This window comes from Apostichopus japonicus, chromosome 17 (assembly GCF_037975245.1).
Source record: "Apostichopus japonicus isolate 1M-3 chromosome 17, ASM3797524v1, whole genome shotgun sequence".
NCBI classification, from domain to species: Eukaryota; Metazoa; Echinodermata; class Holothuroidea; order Aspidochirotida; family Stichopodidae; genus Apostichopus; species Apostichopus japonicus.
In genome coordinates this window covers 10,727,874-10,748,883 of record NC_092577.1, presented here as the reverse complement: position 1 = coordinate 10,748,883, position 21,010 = coordinate 10,727,874, and the positions used below count along the sequence as shown (strand labels likewise).

At 38.3% G+C, this 21,010-nt stretch overlaps 1 protein-coding gene and 1 non-coding gene across 8 annotated transcripts in view; one reads left to right on the top strand and one right to left on the bottom strand.

Moving 5' to 3' along the window:
* The window catches only part of LOC139984577 (E3 ubiquitin-protein ligase UBR5-like), a 62,978-nt gene extending 44,976 nt beyond the window's left edge, over window positions 1-18,002 (top strand). For all 7 annotated transcript variants that reach the window (XM_071998522.1, XM_071998521.1, XM_071998519.1 and 4 more), the window contains 5 exons: window positions 9,640-9,724; window positions 10,056-10,334; window positions 13,377-13,521; window positions 14,886-14,983; window positions 16,153-18,002. In XM_071998522.1, coding sequence (XP_071854623.1) covers window positions 9,640-9,724; window positions 10,056-10,334; window positions 13,377-13,521; window positions 14,886-14,983; window positions 16,153-16,365 — 820 coding nt within the window. In that variant the 3' untranslated portion in view covers window positions 16,366-18,002. The remainder of the gene's footprint in view (window positions 1-9,639; window positions 9,725-10,055; window positions 10,335-13,376; window positions 13,522-14,885; window positions 14,984-16,152) is intronic.
* Window positions 3,737-3,808, bottom strand: Trnay-aua (transfer RNA tyrosine (anticodon AUA)). Its single transcript has one exon. It is a non-coding gene; the product is annotated as a tRNA-Tyr (tRNA).
* Window positions 18,003-21,010: the final 3,008 nt, after the last annotated feature.

Genomic DNA, 21,010 nt, shown 5'->3' with positions numbered 1-21,010 from the left:
TTACTGTCTGCATTTTGTAACGACAAGCAGAAAACTTCACTTGCAAGTAAAGGAAAGTTAACTTTTTCAGAGCGTGGCATGTGGTTTGGGCCAGTCTTCAATGCCTTTAAGTACTGCTGTTAACTTTGTACCTAGAGGTAAACAGTTTGCGTAAACAGCTAGCGTAAATAGCTAGGGCAAAGAGCTAGCTTAAACAGCTAGGGGTAAAGAGCAGCCTGGAACTTGAATCAAACTTAACATATTTTATTACACAAGCTATATAACAAATCAGTCATCCGATTAATATGTTCATGCATGGACACACTGGGTGACTATGTCAGACGATGTGCTTTATCTGTAACCTCCCACCCCCCTCCCCCACCTCCACCCCCACAACCACAACCCATATCTAGTTTTTATTCTTTGTTAACATTTCATCATATTTTGATATCATCTATCATATTTACATTGAGTGACAATGCATATATTGCAAATGTGGGGTTTTCGGTTTGTAAAGTTTGGTGATTGAGAGGTGGCTAGGGGAAGGAGTAGGGGCCAGAAAGTGTGGTTGGTGGGGCTCTGTGAAATGGTCAAAGTACTGTGTGGGAATACTGGCATTTCAGGACACGTTTAGTGATCACTGTGCAGTTTCTGTTTCTCGCATCTTAATACGTGACCTAGCAGTCAGACCGACAGCTATTTCTTGCAATGGTACTTTGGTCAGATTGCAGAAGATATTTTACAAGAAACCTTTACCGTATTCTTGCAACTGAGAAGTTACTAGAAATTGGTATTTCACATGAAGGTTTGGAAACTTGGTTTCCTTTTTGAAGGGTTCAGAATGGAGGACTAAGTTTGCTTTACCTTGCCTGCCCCGCATTATAGAAACCAAGGGGATAGGTGTAGTGAGGTATTCTAGAAATGAAATTGTGGAAAACGTCAGACACGTCATAGTTTTGAACACACAAACCTTTATGACATAAAATGGACAAAAAGGTTAGGGACGCATTTTAACACAATCATAATTTGCAAAATTCTAGTGAAGGATATTTCACACGGCAAAGCATTGTAAGTGTTTCAACCCAGACACGCAATGGTTTTGGACACACAAACCTTAATGACATAAAATGGACAAAAAGGTTACGGACACATTTTAACACAATCATAATTTGCAAAATTCAATAGAAGGATATTTCACAAGGCAAAGCATTGTAAGTGTTTCAACCCTGTTTTGTGTTTGTTTGTTTTGCACACATTTGACAAAGAGTCTGACACAGTTCCCTCATGTAATGTCCCCGCGACGCTTCAAAGATGGCATCATTTAAAAATTCAAATTCTCAGAAATAACTTAGGCGGATTATATCCAACTGAAACATGTTGTTTTGAGAGACTCCTTTTGCAAGCCTTGCGTCCTTACTTGTATTCCTTAGTTAGGAAGTGCAGTTAAGTTGATCTGATCGTTAAATGTAATATAAGATCTTTTGTGTTAACATATGTGGTGAACTTTAGTAGGGTACACGGGTACACTGGTACACGGGTACACTGTACACGGGTACACTGGTACACGGGTACACAGAGGCTGCCTATTGTTACCGTAGGCTGCATTGCACTCAACTTGTGACAAACAGAATTAGTTTCACACGCAAGCCCTAAGGAAATATGAAGGGAAAAAAATCAATGTTTAGGGAGTATAATGGGAGTAAATGTGTGGAAAGAACTGACTCATTTATACAGCATAATGGCAAAAATGATCATACCCACAGAGTGTGAATAGTTTTCTATGACACATAACATTTAATATAAACGTTTGTAAATTACATCTCATTTCTGACAAATGATTTCTGTATGAGAAGAAAACCCAAGGTTTCAGCTGAATTGCTCCGATGACATCATCCATTCTGCTATTGCCAGATGCATAATTCACAAATATCACAAAATTACCGAAAAACTTCAGATCTCCGCTTTATAAAAGATGTGATGAGGTGGTGGTGTTGACCTAAAGATGCAGAAAATTCAGAGCATTTTTGTTAAGCAAAGATAACACTAAGGTTTGAAAATTTCCAGCATTTTTTGAACGATTCAATTTCTAGTAAGTTCTAGGTGGGTCAATAGGGCAATCTATTAATAAATTCTGATGCCGTTTCTTTCTGAATATTTCCCTACGAATAAACAACGTCAGAAGGCCAAAATTTTTCATAAAGGAATGCATTGAAGTGTGAATTTAGCCCTGTTGTGTTGTTGTTAACGCTTTGTACAAAGAGTCAATAGAGTTTACAATGAGTCTATGTATTTGCGTGCATGATGGAATTATTTTGCTGTTGCGCATGATTTAAAAGTTCATATTCTCATTTTGATTGGTTAAAAATAGACTTACTTGTAATCGTTAGTTAAGAAAAGTAGGTAAACATATAGATATATAAATAATTGTGAAGTAATATAATCGACTGAAGGGGCTTCATTTGGAATGCAATCGTTCGTTGAGGTGCACCGACCTGTCAGTCTGTTGTTGCAGAGGATCAGTTGTAAGTTGTTATATACCAGGGATTCACGACAAAATCAAAAAATCATGTCTGGACGGTTCAGCCGAATTGGAAGTTGATCAAATGAGGCAGTGTGCACAACAGGCTTAAGGTGTTGTGTTGTGGTGTTTGTGTTCTTAAAATGTTTAAAACTTGAACTCAAAAAATATAAAAGTGCAAAATATACAGGAAGAGAGTAAATTATCTTTCCACAGTGAGAACTGTTGTTCAAATAAATACACAAACAAATATGAATTTATGTTGGTTGATTACAGGTTTATGGATGTCGTGGTAACCAGGATGTTATGTTACGGATGTAAAACTTGTTTTCGTTGTGTTTCATCCAAATAATTCAGATTTAGAAATTAGTCTGAAGTGTTTCAAAGCTAAACATTTTGCAAACGGAAATAAAGTAAACACATCAGTAGTACCACATGCCTCTATGACTCATCACCATATATTGTAGCCAAGTTATTTGATTAGTTTGTTAACTTTATTTTGTGAGGTTTTTTTAGTTGTACCATATTTTTCCCCTTCATAATCACTTCTGCTTTATGTGAACAATGTAAACTGCTGGATGTGTATTTGTTAGGTTCAAACTTCCTGTATATAATTCATTCAAAAAGAAAGAGTATAAAAGGCCCAAGCTTCCTCATTGCCAATTAGGCATTGCCAATAAATTATACAGATGACTGGTCATTCCTGTAAATATGTACTTAAGATCTTTCCCTTGCGTGCGATATTGCTGTGTCATATCCTGCATGCGTTTCACTTCCTGTCACAGGTCGGAGTTCAAGAAACAAAAGAATAGAATCCTAACGAGGAAAATCATTTAATTTGACGTCGCTCTGTAACACTGACAAACGGCTATAGGAATGAGAGGATGTGGATGTTTTTATCCCGATTTATCTTTTGGGTATTTTTCGACAGCCATATCTCACAAACTTTTGAAAATGGCTTAAGATTTTAAAAGCAATATTCTCATGCATCGAGACAGGTCTGCATGGATTTTGTTTCGTAGAACTCAAGTTACGAGACACCTTGGTGGAGCGTAAATTATGAGACATGGATGATGACTTCATTATGATCTAACAACGATCCGTACTGCATTGATATGCATGGACACTGTTACTAGAATTGGCATATATGTATATATATATACACATATATTAGTATATAATTGTATATAATTGAAAACGCAATGAATAAGGAAAATCTAGAACAGTGAAAAAACTTCCAGCCTCCACCAGGATTTGAACCTGGGCCTCCCGCTTTATATGCGGACACCCTAACCACTAGGCTATGGAAGCTGATTGTATGTCCAGAGGTTTGAAACCGGTATGGAAGGTCGTAATTCCACTGTAGGCGTTTGTCACCTGTATTGAACAATACTACTTACTGTTTTTGGTGACATATTTGCCTTACTCTAGAGATCAAACATGATGCTAACTAACTCAAAATCATTTGTGATTCCTAAAGCCGGATCCCGAAAGAGATACTATGAACTGACTTTATGTTAATGAAATGGAGGTAAACAAGAAAGGCAAATGAATATATATAATTGAAATCGTAATGAGTTTGAAAATCAAGAACAGTGAAGAAACTTCCAGCCTCCACCGGGATTCGAACCCGGGCCTTCCGCTTTATATGCGGACACCCTAACCACTAGGCTATGTAAATATAGCAGTGTTTAATACATTCGATAAACCCTTGAATTATCGTTATTAATTATTGCCATTTGAATATTGCCAATATTAGTTAGACCTTATGACAAGTGTTTGTTGTGATCTGCAACATTACTGCTGCTCTAGAGAAGTACCTCCTGTTTCTTCTCTCCACCTCTGACGCTCTCTCTCGCTCTCTTTCTTGTTCTGTTAATGTTGGGCAATTTTCTCTGATATGTAGACCTTCGTCAATTGTTTAGTACATTCATGAGTCTTGAATATGCAGGACTACATCGTACGGTATGCATCACCGACAGTTTTACGGCATTTGTACCATTTTGATATTTTAGTGATTCATGTTTTGTGCTTTAGTCATTAGCAGAGCTGAGTCAGTCAAATTTTACAATTTTAATGGGAGCAATCACCTGTGGAAACAATTGCCATATATAACAGTCTAGTCATGCATGGGGTGCTGCCCCGAAGGCCCCTGATTGGTGTTTAAGTGCATTGATATTGTTTGAAAATTCAGCAAAGTTGCTTTTGTTGTACTATGCCTCATACTATGCAGTAAACACCTTTTACCAAACTTTACAACCCACTCCCATTGTATTTTCAGTAGCAAGATAATCCCAAAATAGACTATTATCTCCAAGTTTACAAGTTTGATTGTTATTGTCATGGTAGATCTTATCTAATCTAAGAAGCTTATAATATCTCTCTAGTTAGATGATGAATCAGTGTATTGTTATATAGTTAACCTGTCAGTATCATTAGACGCCCCACACTAGAGTTAGCAATAGTACAGCAACAAGTACAATATCCCATGCGGTGGGTACAACTATAATATAAGTACACAGGCTCCCGAAATGGGTTTAATAAAGTGAATCTTATCTTATCTTATCTTATCTCAGCACAAGTACAATCTTAAGCAGGAGTACATTGACAAATTGCTCTGGATAGGAGTATTAATGCACGGAACTGTCAGGAAACTATTTGGATACAACCACAAACTCAACACAGGTCTTCCATTCACTGACCTATATAGTAGTGTTAGCTCAGTGGTTAACGCCGGTGCCTTCCACTTATAATGTCCCCAATTCGAGTCACCTCTAGATTAATGTATGTCGTCCAGTTTAAACAGAGTTGTTGACAGTTGACAAATTCGTAATCATGGATGTAAATATGAATCTAAGAGACTGACTTCGGTCAGCTTGGGGCTTTGATAAGCCAATGATGGCTTCTTCACGAGTTCCTGCTTGCAGGAGGGTCTAAAATACATACATACATGTAATAATGTTATAATGATGATTGGGATTTTGGGTTACTTGCCAGGGGCAGGCGAGTAACCTACTGTATGCAGTCAACTTTGCATGTGGGTGTGTGTGTATGTGACTCTCGAGCTTGCAAACACCATATCTCAAGGTAGGTAACCTCAGCAAATTCATACATGGCATGTGGCTTCCCCATAATTAGTACATTAACCCTATTGATTTTGGTGGAGGTCAAAGGTCATTTGGAGTCGTCAGAGGGCACAATGTGAAATTCTTAAAAATGCTGTATCTCCCGAACCTGAACATTAAAGGAGCTCATGTGTGCATGGAAGGATAGTCTTATGTAGTGTTAAGTTTGACACAATTTGGTGTAGGTCAGAGTTCATTCAAGGTCACTCGAGGTCAGGACTTGAAATCCTTGTAAACACGATATCTCCAAATGCCAAGCTTTTTTGGCTCTCATATTTTGCATGTGACTTTAATTTAATGAGCACAGGAACGTTATTGTTTAAGGTGGAGGTCACAGGGTCATTTGGGGTCATCAGAGGTCACACTCTGTTAAGTCTTATAAACACAGAACTTGTAAACATGACATCCCAAGATATGTTACATTGCATAGCTCTCATATTTGGCATGTATCTTTCTTATAGTGAGTACAAGAACCATATTATTTTGTGTTGAGGTCAACAGTCATTTGGGGCCAGTTGAGGTCCAAATGTCAAGATATCGGATGGCTCTCATCAGGTTAACTAGATATTACAAATGTAAAGTAAGCTCTTTGTTATTAGAGTGAGCATGCAAAATAAATAACCAGCAACTAACGATGTCCCTCTGTGTTTCTTCCATCATTGTGGTATTATGTTACAAGATTCCCAGTCATCAAACCATGTAATCATCACCGACTCTATTTAGATTTATACTGCTATTGATCTGCAGTATTAACTTCAGCCAGGGTTACTAGCTTGCACACTGCTCTTGTGCTGCATATGTAATGTTGTATTGAAAGGGAAGTAACCCAGTTGGGACAATTTTTTCTTAACTCCAGTGTCTTGTTCAGCTTCGGAGAACTTGTATTGTCAGTACCCGCAGTATGAATATCATGCATGTTTCTATCAGGTCAAGGTTAGGAGCTGTTTGTACTGTCAATACCAGTGCTTTTGAAAGCATGATATTGGTGTACAGTTTAGAGCTCTAGGTATTAGCATTAGGAAGTTGTTCAAACTGGCTGGGAAAGTAACTGCTGGGACGTTTTCCTCTCTGGTTTTTAAAAGTTCAGTAGTGAATATGTCATATTCCTAAGTAAAAATGACAAATATGAGTGCCGTTTCAAGGCCTAAAGTACTTTACATGTCAGTGGATTGTGTTTCATATATATATGTGACAATTCAAAACCATAAAACATGTCTTGTTCACTTCATACAAACAACTGAACACCCTTGGATGAAAAAAAAGTCAACACCATTTATCCTTTTTCAAATTGTGTAACTCACTGTGAACAAGTTATTTTCTCTCTCTTTCTTTTTTTCTTCTTATCGAGTCAAATTGTGCTGTATCCGAGCAAGGGACCCTAATTGGCTGTGTATTAGACTAAGTAGTACAGCCACTTTAAGGAGACTCACATGTATAAATGGTAATTTCTTGAAAAAAGTACAGAAATACAACCTGGCCAGTTATTAACCGCTTTTTATATTGTCAAATGTTATAATAATAATCAATATTTATAAAGCACTTTATACCAGCAATAGGTCTCATGGCACTTTGCAGACATTATATTACCCCTGGTCAATGATAACCTGTCCTAGAGACAATCCCTCCAGGCGGCTGCAGTTATATACTGCCCCCAATGACAAGTTACCTCACAGGTACCCATTTAAGCCCTTGGGTGGAGAGAGGCAATTGAGATAAAGCGCCTTGCCTAAACACACAACGTTATGAACTAGGCAGGAATCGAACTAGCAATGCTTGGATCACAAGTCCGACGCCATAGCCAATTGTCCACCACTCTCTCTAATGTTATTGGTGCATTTTTGCATTCTGGTTATTATGATTTGAAACAGTATGAAACTATTGGTCATACACCAAAGAATTGATCAACAAAGTCAATCTGTCAAGCTGTCTTATGTGTGGGTGAATGCATACAGTGTTGTATAGTTATTGAAAGGACAAACATGCAACCTTATCACTTCCAAGTTGAAGTGGCAAAGTTTATGAAGTACTTACCCTTTGTTGACATAGGATGATAGGAGCCATAAATTCTAGGTCCCTATGAAACAAACACTCTTGCGTGTGTTACAGACAAAACAAGCTTTACAAAGCAAATCTATGTGGAATTTGTTATCGGCCAGAGAATACTTGACTTGAGTGTCGCATTATACAATTCTATGCAACACCATACATGTTGGAGTGGGGGAGGGACCGGGGGATGTGGTTGCGCTAACTTGCTATACAATCGCAAACAGTGTAGTCTTTAGTACTTAAGTCCCATTCCATAGAAATCTCTTCCTCACTGGCTCTTTTGTCTCCTGACTATGGCTTCATTCATGACTTTTCTATGCAGTCCCAATTGTAACAATGTTTCACTTATCAGCCATTTCCTGCTGGCTCCTCAACATAGACAACTGCTGGGTTGTTTATCTATTCTTTCATAATACAGCTGTTATCCCCTAACCTCCCCCAGGATCTCTTGAGGTCAATCAGGGGTTAAACTCCTTCACTATGGTATACTATATAGTAAAACTTTTTTTCCTTGGAGGGTTGAAATTTTTACGTGACTATTATCATATGTGCAATGTTGTGCATTGTGTTTATCAAATGACAACATTGTAAGATTTATGGCCTCAATTATTATGATTCAAGTTACATATGTATTGTTTGCCTTGAATCATGAGAAGACTTTGTACTTGAACAGCTCGATTGAGGGCTCCCTCTCTTTCTTGTCGATGGATGATAATCGTTCAAAATGTCACGTAGAGCAGTTGATGTATCAGTGAATTGACACATGATCATTCTACTTTGTTATGGAGGGGGGGGGGGGGGGTTGGGGTTAGTTACAACACAATTTGAATTGGATTTTAAGCAAGTAGTTGTATACAACTAGCCACAATTGAGCATGGTTGTGCCCTGTGGTTCCCAGTTACTATCGTAACATCGCCACTACTGGGAGAATACATTTCACAACAAGTACAACTTACCAACCGAGAACTATATTGTTTAATACATTGGAATTTGAGAATTAGTCAACCGGTTATAAGTATAGTCAAACCTTTGTAGTCCCAAGGTACTGATACTGTTAACTTTTGAATGCCTAGACGATGAGTTTCGTTATCGACATCAATAACAAAAATAAAAGTTGACTAAAGGAACCGAGTAGAAACGAAACTGAAACAAAAACTTTAAAAAATTTTAAATATGTATTTGTACAATTTGAACACCATGTCACTGCAGATATAATTAGACCTGCACCAGTAATCAATGCATAGAGATATTGTGTACACGACAAATGTAAGGTGGATGCATAGTTTAGAACGAGCCAGGTTTAAACCAGGTAGATAAATATTTAGCAGGAAGGAGGAGGGAGGGAGGAAGGGGTTTGGACGGGTTCATTCTCTAGTTTCTGTTGTCATAGCCCAAGAAGATGTTTTTTGGAACGGAAAGTGTTTAACCCGGTTTTGGTTTAAACTGTCAAGTCCCACGATTCTTGCACCTCGCTTTGTTTTACCGACCTGCTCTTAACCTTAAACAGGCGTTGTCATTACCGTAGTACTGTACTTGATTGGCGGAAAAGTTGGTTCGGGTTTAATCGCTGGGTGAAGAAGAAGAAGAAAAACAAACAGCAAACGGCACATGAAGGAACATAAATTTGGTAGAGTTCGTTATTGGAGATGCTGGGCAAGTTCACTAGCCCCTGTGCCACACAGTTGTTCTGGCTGACATCCCCTCCCCTTGGTGACAAAAGGGGGGTGGAGGGAGAGGGTGGATGATATTGGAGAATGTTGGAACAAGGGTCTTAATCCTGGGACTGTTATTCTTACCGTTATATATAAATCTCCCAAATGAGATCTTGCCAAATGTTGTCTATCATTGTTGAAAGAGAATTTCTAGCTTTTGTTCACAGTTTTTGTAAATGTTAGGTTTGTTTAAAAAAAAAATCACCAGAAGGAGGTTTTTTCACAGTTTTCTATAACTTGCTCTTTTTTTTCTCACCAGGATTTTAGGTTTATGCCTCTTGCAGAATGAACTATGCCCGTTAACCCTTTGTCGACACGTAGTCAAGGTCCTTCTGGGGCGCAAGGTTCGTCACTCGTTTTTTGGTATAGTGCCTTTATGTAAATCACTTGGAAATATTTTACACTCTTGTTGTTGTTTGCGGTGCCTGCTATAAGTATACCTAAAATGATATTTTATTGTTGTTGTTAATGTTGATAAGGGTGGAGGTAGAGATAGGAATGGAGTTGAAGAGGAGGAGGTGTTTGTTATTACAGCTTGTTTTGAAGGGCTTGGGAGGGGGGGGGGGTGGGGCTGGAGGGGAGGTGTGAAAGGGCCTTTGAGAGACGAGATGATATCCAGTTTATTTGTAACTGTAGCTAAAAAAAAATGTTTTTTTCCCTTTTCATTTTTCTCAGCTTGGATGGCACGATCTTGCATTCTACGACCCCAGTCTATACGAGGGTCTAAGGAGGCTCTTAAGAGACGTAGAAAAGGAAGATCCCGATGGCTCACTCTCGGCCCTAGAGGGCCTGGATCTGACATTCTCCATTGTCTTGAGGAAAGAAGAAGGGGGCGGCACGGCGGACCTCATACCCAACGGTTCCAGCATCAAGGTAACCCGAGGGAACTTTCACGAGTACGTCAGACGCTACGCGGAATATCGAATGTTATCCATCACCTGGAAACCGCTGATGGTGAGTAGTGAATAACACGTTTGAACAGAGCAGTATAATATTTCATATTTCATATCACTTTAAGTTCTTCATTTGTTGTGTAAATATATATATGCCAAAGTACACAGTTCACGGTACAAGGACCTCTACTTTATCTTATCTGCAAATATTTGTTCTATAAATTTTGCCAGATGTTATTAAGTTTTATGGCACAGTATAATGTGGATACACTTTAGGAATTGGAATCCAGCCAGCATTATCTGGTTGAAATTATTTGGTGAATGCCCAAAATCATACATGTACATGTTGGATGATGAGTTAAAAATGACAAAATAAAGTTTGATGCGCCAAAGACTGTTAAGAAAAGTACCGCGAACAGACCAGGTTAGCATTGTCCCCATAGAGACAAACTATCATAGACATACTATCTGAGACCTTTGTCCTTTCTTAACTTTACGCCCGCTTTTCGTTTGTCTATATTTGCCTTGTTGACTGATGTAGGCTTCAGATTATCAATCGTTAATACTTCACAGATATCTAAGAAACGATATTTTGAATGCTTTGAAACTCTGGCATGTTAGGGCCTGAAACTTTGTGTGAGGTTGCCAACCTGTTGTTCAGTATCATTAATCAATTCTTGGCGTCATATCAAACTGTGGATTTCATTTTTGACTGAAATTAATACAAAGTCTGTTGGTGTGCTGTTTGCCTTAAGGGAGTAATATATATTAACTATACAGTCTGTAGATGCAATGAATCATTGACAGATGTTAAAATGGCTAGGTTTTTTGTTAACGTTTATACGCCTACTACTTATCATAGGTAATAAATCATGTACTCAACCCTTTCCCCCACATTTCCCTATTTTGAAATGCCTCTTCAAATTGAAAGCGATACTCCCATGAACTTTGCCTATAATATACTTTCAGTCGGACCGCCACATTTTGATATCTATGATTCTTAGAAAGCAGCCAGAGGAACAAAGTGATCATTTTTACAAGGAATTGGCATTTTTGTTGTTGAAATACATTCCCTTTTAGAAGTGCACTGTTGGCTAAATATGCTAAATTACATCCTCCAAATCCGACTGATAAGGAAATTACATATCCGGATATTTTGAACAGCAAAAGGGACTAGTACTTGTTTTTTGTGGCTGTAACTATACATATCTGATGACTATGCACATACATGTGTGTTTATTAAGCGAACTTGTCTTTGGTGACTATTGAACTTACTGTATGTGATGAGTATGCAAATATATCAATGTCTTTTGATGACTATATACATACTTTTGTTTATTAAGCAAAACTTTGGTGACATTTGGGTGACTAAACAAAGTTATGTGATGGCTTATAGAAATACATATCTGGTGACTATGCATATATGTGTGTTTTTTTCAGTTAGAATGCTTAGCAGTGTTTAGTTTGTCATGTATTCCTTGCCTGAGGCAGGAGGAATCTATGCCATGGTGATGATGTATGTATGTGACACTTGCTTGTAAACACTGTAACTCAAAAAGTTCATGGTGGCTTAACTTCATACTTGATATGTGAGTGTCTTATTGAGTAAAAGAACCCTATTGTTCAGTGGTGGTTGCATCAGCAGAGGACAAAGTCTGAAACTTTGTAAACATGATAACATGATAACAAAATACATCTTTGTTGAACTTGAACTTTGTTAATAAATGCGGTGTCATTTGAAGCAATGAGGCGCCTTAGCAATCGGGAGGTTTGATACCCAGCCCGGTCATAGTAAGGTGGGTTGTTTTATCCAAGAGCAATCTATGGTTTTCCCACCTGAAATGACTTTCTAAATTGAGAAGATTCCAAATTTGATTTAAAAATGTTGAATTGGAAGCCACCCGACGAGAAAGTTGTAATCCATAAGCCCTTGCATAATGGTGGTGGTGGTGATGGTGATGGTGATGGTGATGGTGATGGTGATGGTGATGGTGATGGTGATGGTGATGGTGATGGTGATGGTGATGGTGATGGTGATGGTGATGATGATGATGATGATGATGATGATGATGATGATGATGATGATGATGATGATGATGATGATGATGATGATGATGATGATGATGATGATGATGATGATGATGATGATGATGATGATGATGATGATGATGATGATGATGATGATGATGATGATGATGATGATGGTGGTGGTGGCGGTGATGATCACGATGGTGTTGATTATGTTGATGACACTCAACCAGTGAAAATATTTCACAGAGTATAAACAATTTCATATAACTCATTCATTCATAACGATTATTAAAAGGACGGTTGGTAGCAATGCTGATTTGCTAGCTTGAATTTTTTTTAAAGAAAGTGGTTCTTTTATCTGTATCTATCCATGCATCTATCACATAAGAAAAGACTGTTCTCTCTGGATATTGAAACATTTTGGAAGAAAAATTCATTCCTATAAAATCCTTACCAGATAATGGAATGGTTGATACCCACACGGGACATATATATAAGAGCTTAAAATCTCTGATCATTTCTGGTTTACACTTAATTCTTGGACAAACTTGACTGACATGATCTAGATCTTGAGCAACTTGTATGGCAAGGAATCTGTCCTCATGGGTTAACTCATGGGTTAACTCATGGGTTAACCCATGGGTTAATTCATGGGTTAACTCATGGGTTAACTTGTGTGGGCACTGGGCAGAACAAGTGAGTGCTTCTTCCCTTTGTTTTAAAAGTACTATGGACACATATGAAGCTTTCAACACTTAGCCTACCATACATATTTAACAGGGTTGGCGAGCCTAGTCTTTTGTTGTATCTGATCATATGTGCTCATATGGCTAGATGTAAAGGCACCCAGTTGTGTCAAGTAATTGGTCAAAATTGTATTTTTAACTCATGGGTTAACTCATTGGCACTGGGAAGAACATGAAGTGTTTTTTTTTAGTACTATGGACACATATGAAGCTTTCAAGTTTCAACACTTAGCCTACCATACTTATTAAACAGGGTTGGCTAGCCTAGCCTTTTTTTTGTATCTGTTGTGTCAAGTATTTGGGTCCAAATTGTATTTTCACTGTAGGCAATGAGACAGGGTCTGTTTGACGTGCTACCTCGCAACGCCCTGGACGGTCTCACAGCGGAAGATTTCAGACTGCTAGTGAACGGATGCGGTCTGGTCAATGTTCAGGCACTCATCAACTACACAACATTCAACGATGAAACAGGTATGTTGATAATATCTTTAATAAAAAAAAAAAAAAAAAATATAATATAATATAAAATATAATAAAATAATATAAAATAATATAAATAATATAAATAATATATAAATAATATATAAATATATATAATATATAAATAAATATATAAATATATATATAAATAATAATATATAAATAAATATTATCAAATAATAAAAATATAAAATAAAATAATAAAATTTAAAAAAAAAACGATTCTGTTGGCTCAAAAATGTCCAAACTTGGAACATCTGAGCAGCTCATATCCATGGAAAGGGTTCCATTTCTCAGTTATTGTTCACCCATAGGACAGGAGGCTTCCTTTAGAAAGTGTTTTTGTGTTTCTTTTAAGAAAATTCAAATAAAATCTCATTTCCCATTGCTCTAGGCATGCACATCTCCAGCCTAAATTGTCAGTCCTATATTTTCATTTTTTAAAAGTTTTTATCTTGTAACCTTAACATTGTTCGTAATTTACTAGCAGCTGTTTGTTTTTGTCATTATTTCCTATGTACTGCCGTACCAAATCTTTCCCTCTGTATTTGGTGTCTGTCTGAACCTACTAGTTTGCGTATTCATAACTGTATTAATTATCATACAGATGCAGCTCCACTGCATCTCTTTCATATACTTTTGTGAATACTTATTCATATTTCGCTTATTCATATTTCGTCACACATTTCATATATTGTCTCGCTGATCAATTATTTCCAAATGCATTGTGACTGCACGCTTTTGTAATTTACCTTTTTATTACTATAACGATCCTTGGAAAGTTACAAAGGTCTTCTGTTAATATATTTTTCCCGCTCTTGCCACTTAGCATTTTTTTTATGATTTTTTCTTTTTGCATAATGATATTTTCTTTGTGAACAGTTTCTGTATATGCCATTATGTATGGGATGGAAATAGCAGACGTGTGTGTTTGGTACATAAGCACGTCAATATAAGCACATCAATCAGTTACTATGGCCAACCAGAGATAACATGCGTAGCCTATGTGGATTTAGCTGTCTGGCGGATGTATGTTAGGTTAACATATGGCAATCTATGTATCTATGCCTATATACTTAACACACTGTAGACTCTTATGCATATATGTAGTAGATGTGTTGCATACTGGAAGCAGCTTCAGTGCCTGTATGTCAAGTTGCATGAAAAAAATAAAACCTGAACCTTATTTGTTGTCTATATTGATTACTAATGAATTTAGTTTTGGTTTCCTTTTTCTCCTCCCTTCCTCTCCCTCCCTCCATCCCACCCACCCTCTCCCTCCCACCGTCTCCCTCTCCCTGCCCCCTCCCTCCCCTCCCTCCCTCTCTCTTCCTCTCCCTCCCTGGTAATGGCAGGTGAGAGCAGTGGCGATGGAAGTGAGAAACTGGCCCGATTTAAACAGTGGTTTTGGAGTATAGTGGAAAAATTCACTAACCAACAGAAACAAGATTTGGTAAGTTTGACCCCAAAATCTCAATTTTTTTCTCCCTCTAGAGTATCTGCCGAAAGAAATACAACCCCACCCCCGAGAAAACTAGTCTCTGATAATATGGTCTAGGCCTGTCTGGCTTGAAGATGCATTCACCCTGAACTTAATGAGTAGCTGAGTCTGTTGGTGAGCAGCTAGTACACGACGATCAATGAAAAGATGATTGTTGAATGCATATATCCCTGTAACTTCAGTCCACAATTACAGATCACCCTGGGCGTGGTTAAGAGAGTTGAGATCTTGATTAAATTGCGAATAAAATCGTAATTTACAGAAAAGGACCAAAAATTTCACTTTATTAGGATGAGAGGTATGTGAACTCTGCGACTATTACGACGCGGCTCTGCTGCGAAAAATGATGCAATCTCTCTACAAACTGTCGCAGAAATGTAGTTTGTACAACTGACAAAGATGTCCTCCGGCTGAGAGTGCCTTCTGCCTACCATCACACTGGGACTGATTGCATCATCTATTTCTTTGATATTTGTTCTGATAAATGAGAGATGTAAACAACAGCTGTTTAAGGCATCAGTTAGTTATGTAGCAAATTGCCCTCTGTTGGTGACATTGACTTGGTTAAAGGAGCAAGACAGTTTTAGCCTAACAGTGCCATAGGTACTGTCTTCATAGACAGATATGTAAGAACTTGAAGTTTTGACTGAATTTTCAGTACTTGGCTAGTGGCAGGAGGTGAACTACTGTTGGCCATGTGGTGGAGGGGTAGGAAAGGGAGTTGGGGGGGAGGTGGGCTGGACACAAGGAGGGTTGCCGACAGGCACAGTGATTATTTAATGGTTTGTCCCGACCACTGAATCTTTAAAGAATATCGTGAGTGATAATATTTGATATGTACTTTCAGAAGTAGTTTATGAGAAGATGACGTTAAAAAGCAAGAACTGCAAGTAAGCCGGCCTGGGCTAGGCATAAGAAACGATTCACTAGGTTTTTATAGACATGGCCAAGAAAAGTTATATTTCACTGTCTTATCTCTTGTTGGTCATGTGATGGATGTGAAATCTTGTTAATGTTTTCTGTATATAGCACTGGCTAATCACAGGCCATGTTCCTCATGAAGTCACTGTTGCCTTACAACATTTATTTAAATATTCCATTATTACTTACTTTTTTTACAGGTTTACTTTTGGACATCCAGTCCCAATCTGCCTGCCAGCGAGGAAGGTTTCCAGCCACTCCCCACGGTCACCGTCAGACCCCCCGACAACAACCACCTCCCTACCGCAAACACCTGCATATCACGTCTCTATATCCCACTATACAGCTCCAAGACCATTCTGAAAAAGAAGCTACTGCTAGCCATCAAAACAAAAGTGTTCGGATTTGTCTGAGAGTGACGACGACGTCGTCTGCCATGTAGGCTGGGACAAAGAAGGGGCTGAAGTAGTTAACGACAGTTCGAAGGAAGCATAGATATATTATTGCATGCTACGTAGAGAGGGTATAAAATAATACCGAAATTAATACCATCAAAAATGGGCCAAGTTTCTGAGATTGCATCTGAAGAAGTTTAAGCCAAAAACTTATTGCGAAATGGAGGAAACTGGTCGGAGTGTAAGCGTTAAGTGGAAAAGAAGAAAAAAATAGATTTGAAAATTTGCTAGATGGAAAGAAACAGTTAATGCAGAAAGGGCAGGCTTGTTGGGAGCGAGTAATAGAGATTGTTACGTATTTGTCTAGTGTGTTGGACGGTGGAGTTCAATGGTAAGCAGGAGAGATTGGTTCCTGTAATTACAGTGTTATTAAATGAAGAGGAGAGAATGGTTCCTGTTATAACAGTGTTGTTAAAGGAACAGGAGAGAATGATTCCTGTAATAACAGTGTTATTAAAGGAACAGGAGAGAATGATTCCTGTTGTAACAGTGTTGTTAAAGGAATCGGAGAGAATGATTCCTGTAATAACAGTGTTACTAAAGGAACAGGAGAGAATGATTCCTGTAATAACTGTTATTAAAGGAACAGGAGAGAATGATTCTTGTAATAACAGTGTTATTAAAGGAAGAGGTTAGAGTTGTCTTCATGAAACCCCAAAAGCAAAAAACGTAGAGGAAATGGGAAGGAGTTATTGAATGGAGATACAAGTTATGTAACATTTACTGGAAGAAATCGGGAAGTTTGTGCAACTTGTAAGAAACAATTGATTGCTACAGATGATAATGAAGAAGGCTGATTTGAGAGCAAGAAACCCTGTGTTTGGTTTTAGGAAAGACAGGTTTCCAGTGTAATCAATTTAGGAAACGTTTTGTGGAGAATTTTATATGCCTAAAAAAAATCGTAAAATTTCTTGATAATTTATTGTGATAAGAATGGAAATGTTGGGTTAACTTCAAAAGATTTTTTCAGGGGGTGGGGGGAGGATTTGTCCAAAGGAAGGACAACCAAAGGGTAGCAATTTTCGTGAAAACACGGTCGAAGAAGAGTTTGAGTAGAAGTGTGGTAATTACAGTGACTTTTAAAACTTAAGGGGTACAAAAAAACTCAATCAATTCACGGTTGATGGAGTTGTTTGCCTAAGTGAATGTTGAAGAAAATACAGGCGATGGAAAAAAAGAGACTTATTTTAATTTGAATAAAACAGTTTGGAAGGCAACAGGAAATCAAATCCTAGGGAATATGAACTGAGATTAAAATGGTTTGTGTCAAATCATCGGTCTTTTCCAAAGGGGGAAGAAAAAAGTTCTTTCTGTTTGAGGATTGGGAGTTTTCGCTGTCATTGTTAAAGATTCTGATCTTTCTGTAATACAAGTTCAAAGTACAAACTCCAGAGTAGGAGTACAAAGTACAGTGAATGTGTACTCTACTGTGTGGAGTACCGCCAGTCTGGTTCATAGTGTGTTATACTTCTTTTCTAAGTCGACAAGAAAGTTCAGATCCGGACGTTTCCATTTTCTGCCTTTGTTTTTATGTCAGTGTTAGGGTATGCTACTTGCTACAAGTATGTGTTGATAAATACAGTGAGATTCTCAAATGTTATGGTTGTCCCTGTGTTTGTTTGTCTCATGTCTGTAGGATTTCCTCTGGGAGGATTTAAGCGCCATAGAAATGTGAACAAAGATAAACATTTTTGGGGGGTAACAAACTCATTTATTTGTTCAGGTAGTGTGAGCAAGAAACTGATAAAAAATACAAGTTTTCATTATGAAACAAAAGAGTTGATGAGAAACTTATCAATCGTCATTATATCAATTTTTTTGGGGGGGGGGAAGGGGGAGGGGGATGGTGGATTGGGGTGGTGAGGGAATAAAGTAGCAGGTTTTAAGTAAAATATTAATTTGCCTGTTAACTGAAAAGTGGTTTAAGGACATAAATTCATTTTACAATAACAACGTGACATTTGATCACATCGCAAATTTCCTGCCAAATTGTCAAACGTGCGTAATAGCCTCAGTAAACAGACTCGGTTTTCAGGAAATGCTGAAATGAAGGGAGCAACGGTTTTCCCCCTCCCACCCACCCCTCCCTATTTCAAGAACCCGGTATTGAAGTGAACAATACGTCATTCTAGTGAAACTTGTTTATAGTTAGCAAACAATTAAGCAATGAAAGAAATAATTAAAGATTATGCTGTGAAGTTGTCAGCAATTCAACTTTCTGTTTTGGATGAACAATTACTTGAGGATTGTTGACGTTTTCATGGCACAATGTTTCCTTATATGGGAGTTTTTTGTGGGGTTGGGGTGGGGGGTTTCCTGATGTAAAGACTGTTCTATGTTATGGTCACGAGAGACCGAATGTTTGTAAAACTTTTCAGTACTTTTCCTTGGTTTTCTTCTATTTCTTTTAAATGTTTTGACAAGTCAGTTATATTGATTTGATTTGATTCACAAGTTACTGTTTTTTCGTTATGATAGATGATTGTGGGAAGGGTGAGGGGATGGGTGGGTGGTAAGGGAGGGGGGGGGTTGCCGAGACAGTAGTAGGCATCCTTGTCCTGCATCTGAAATAGTCTTGCGCTTTGAACAGTTTTTTATCCAAGAATCTCGGTTTAACAAAATACACTATTTGCAACCAAACTTGTCAGCCTTGTATGTGTTTGCTTTCTGGGGTTCAGAGTGGATCGAATTGTTTGGTTATTCTTGTCCAGACCGACTGCATCTTGGGTGACTTTTCACAATACAAGTCATAACCATACATGTGTATTCATATTCCATTGTCAATATCATCATTTCAAAAGAATGGATTTCTCTCTCCCCACCCCCCCCCCTTCAGTGGTGGAGCTAAAGGGTATTGGTCAGGAAGGGCGAGAATGGTCTGTAGGGGCGCTTTCGACACTTTATAAGTGGAGCGCCACCACAGGTTGGCGCGGAGCGTACATAATTTTTTTGAGTAAAGATACTCCCTAGATCGCCGGAAATGACCCTTTCCGGGCCTTGCTAATTGCAAATAAACAAAGAATAAATAGGTGTCATCGCCATTTTGTCAGAAAATTACACCAACAAAATGTGACAAATGTCAATAGGTACATGAGAGCGCAATAAAAAATTCAATAATTGCGAATATGTAAAAAGTGGTAAAAAGCTGAAAAGGGCGCCAGCAGTTCATTTGAGTCCGTCAGGGGGGGGGGGGCATCCGCCCCCTCTGACTGTATGGACGCTCCGCCACTGCCACCCTTCCTGTTCGTTTTTTATGAATGAGCTTTTTGTGCGAGTGGATAAATTCTATTTGGTTAGAGTGAGAGTTTCTTTCATTGACGAACAGGTATTCGATGTAGTCGTGGGAGGGTCATATGTAGTAATGAGGGCGTTTGTGTCAATATGGCGTAGGTACGTTACTTCAGGTTGGCGTAGGTAGGTTGGCGTAGGTAGGTTGGCGTAGGTAGGTTGGCGTAGGGGCGTAGGTCGGTTGGCGTAGGTCTTCGGCACGGGGATTTCTTAAAGGACGGATAGGAGGAGACTTTAATGGACAAAGGTTGGCCCCAAAAAATATGAAACGACAATTAAAGAAGTTTACACAATAAATGCGTAAACAACCAGTGAAAGGTTACTTCTACCTACAGTGTTCTTTACAATTATAGGTCCGATGGTTCACATAGGCGTATCTGTCATTTAATATCAGTTACGTGATGAAGTAATTGTCTTGGTAAGTACGGAAGGTCTCGGAAGGCGTGACACTGCTGTAAAAACAGGATTTATCTCAGAATCAGAAAAAACACGAAGACGAATAGAATACGAAACAGCTGAATAAATAAAATAACCCTGAATTAACATGAAAGGATGTCAGAGCTTGTTTATCTTTTCTACCTTCATTGATATTCACATGTCAGGGCCGATTATTAATAGTTTTATACATTTTCGTGACGATATTAGCAGGAGATATAAGCACTGGTGCTAAATAAGGGGTTAATCAACGGTCTAGCGTGCGTTAATCACAGGATTAATGCACCATCGGGGGATAATGCAAGCGATGCACGAGGGCGGAGCCCGAGTGCATCCAGCGATAGCATTAACACCCGGAGTGCATTAATCATGCGAGTAACGCACGCTAGACCGTTGATTAACCCCGTACGTTCATACACTACCATTTGTGTGGGGGAAAAATCATAAAACAAAATATTTTTGGTTACATATAACCAAAGATTTATTAAAGTGATGCCCCGTAATTTTACCGTGCGTTACTCACAGGATTAACCACGGTCAGCTGACCTGGATGGACCAATAGGATTAAGGAATCTTTACTAAGTATGAATGAACATTAGTTTTTCGTTCCACATGGACATTACGATATATTTGCAGGAGGGGGGGGGGGGGTGGTGTTTCCACCTATGATATCTGTGAACTTCAATTGACTCATTTCTTTACTGTTTGGTTAAATTATAGGTTGTCACAGCATTGCCACCAATATTTCGCCTTTGTAGGGGTTGTTAAAAACTGGAGACATTTTCAAGATTTCCTGGATATTCTCATCCCGGCGGAAAACTATATATGTCCCGACATTGAGTTTTATTGAGTGAGAACTTCTTTGATGAGTGATAGTAAA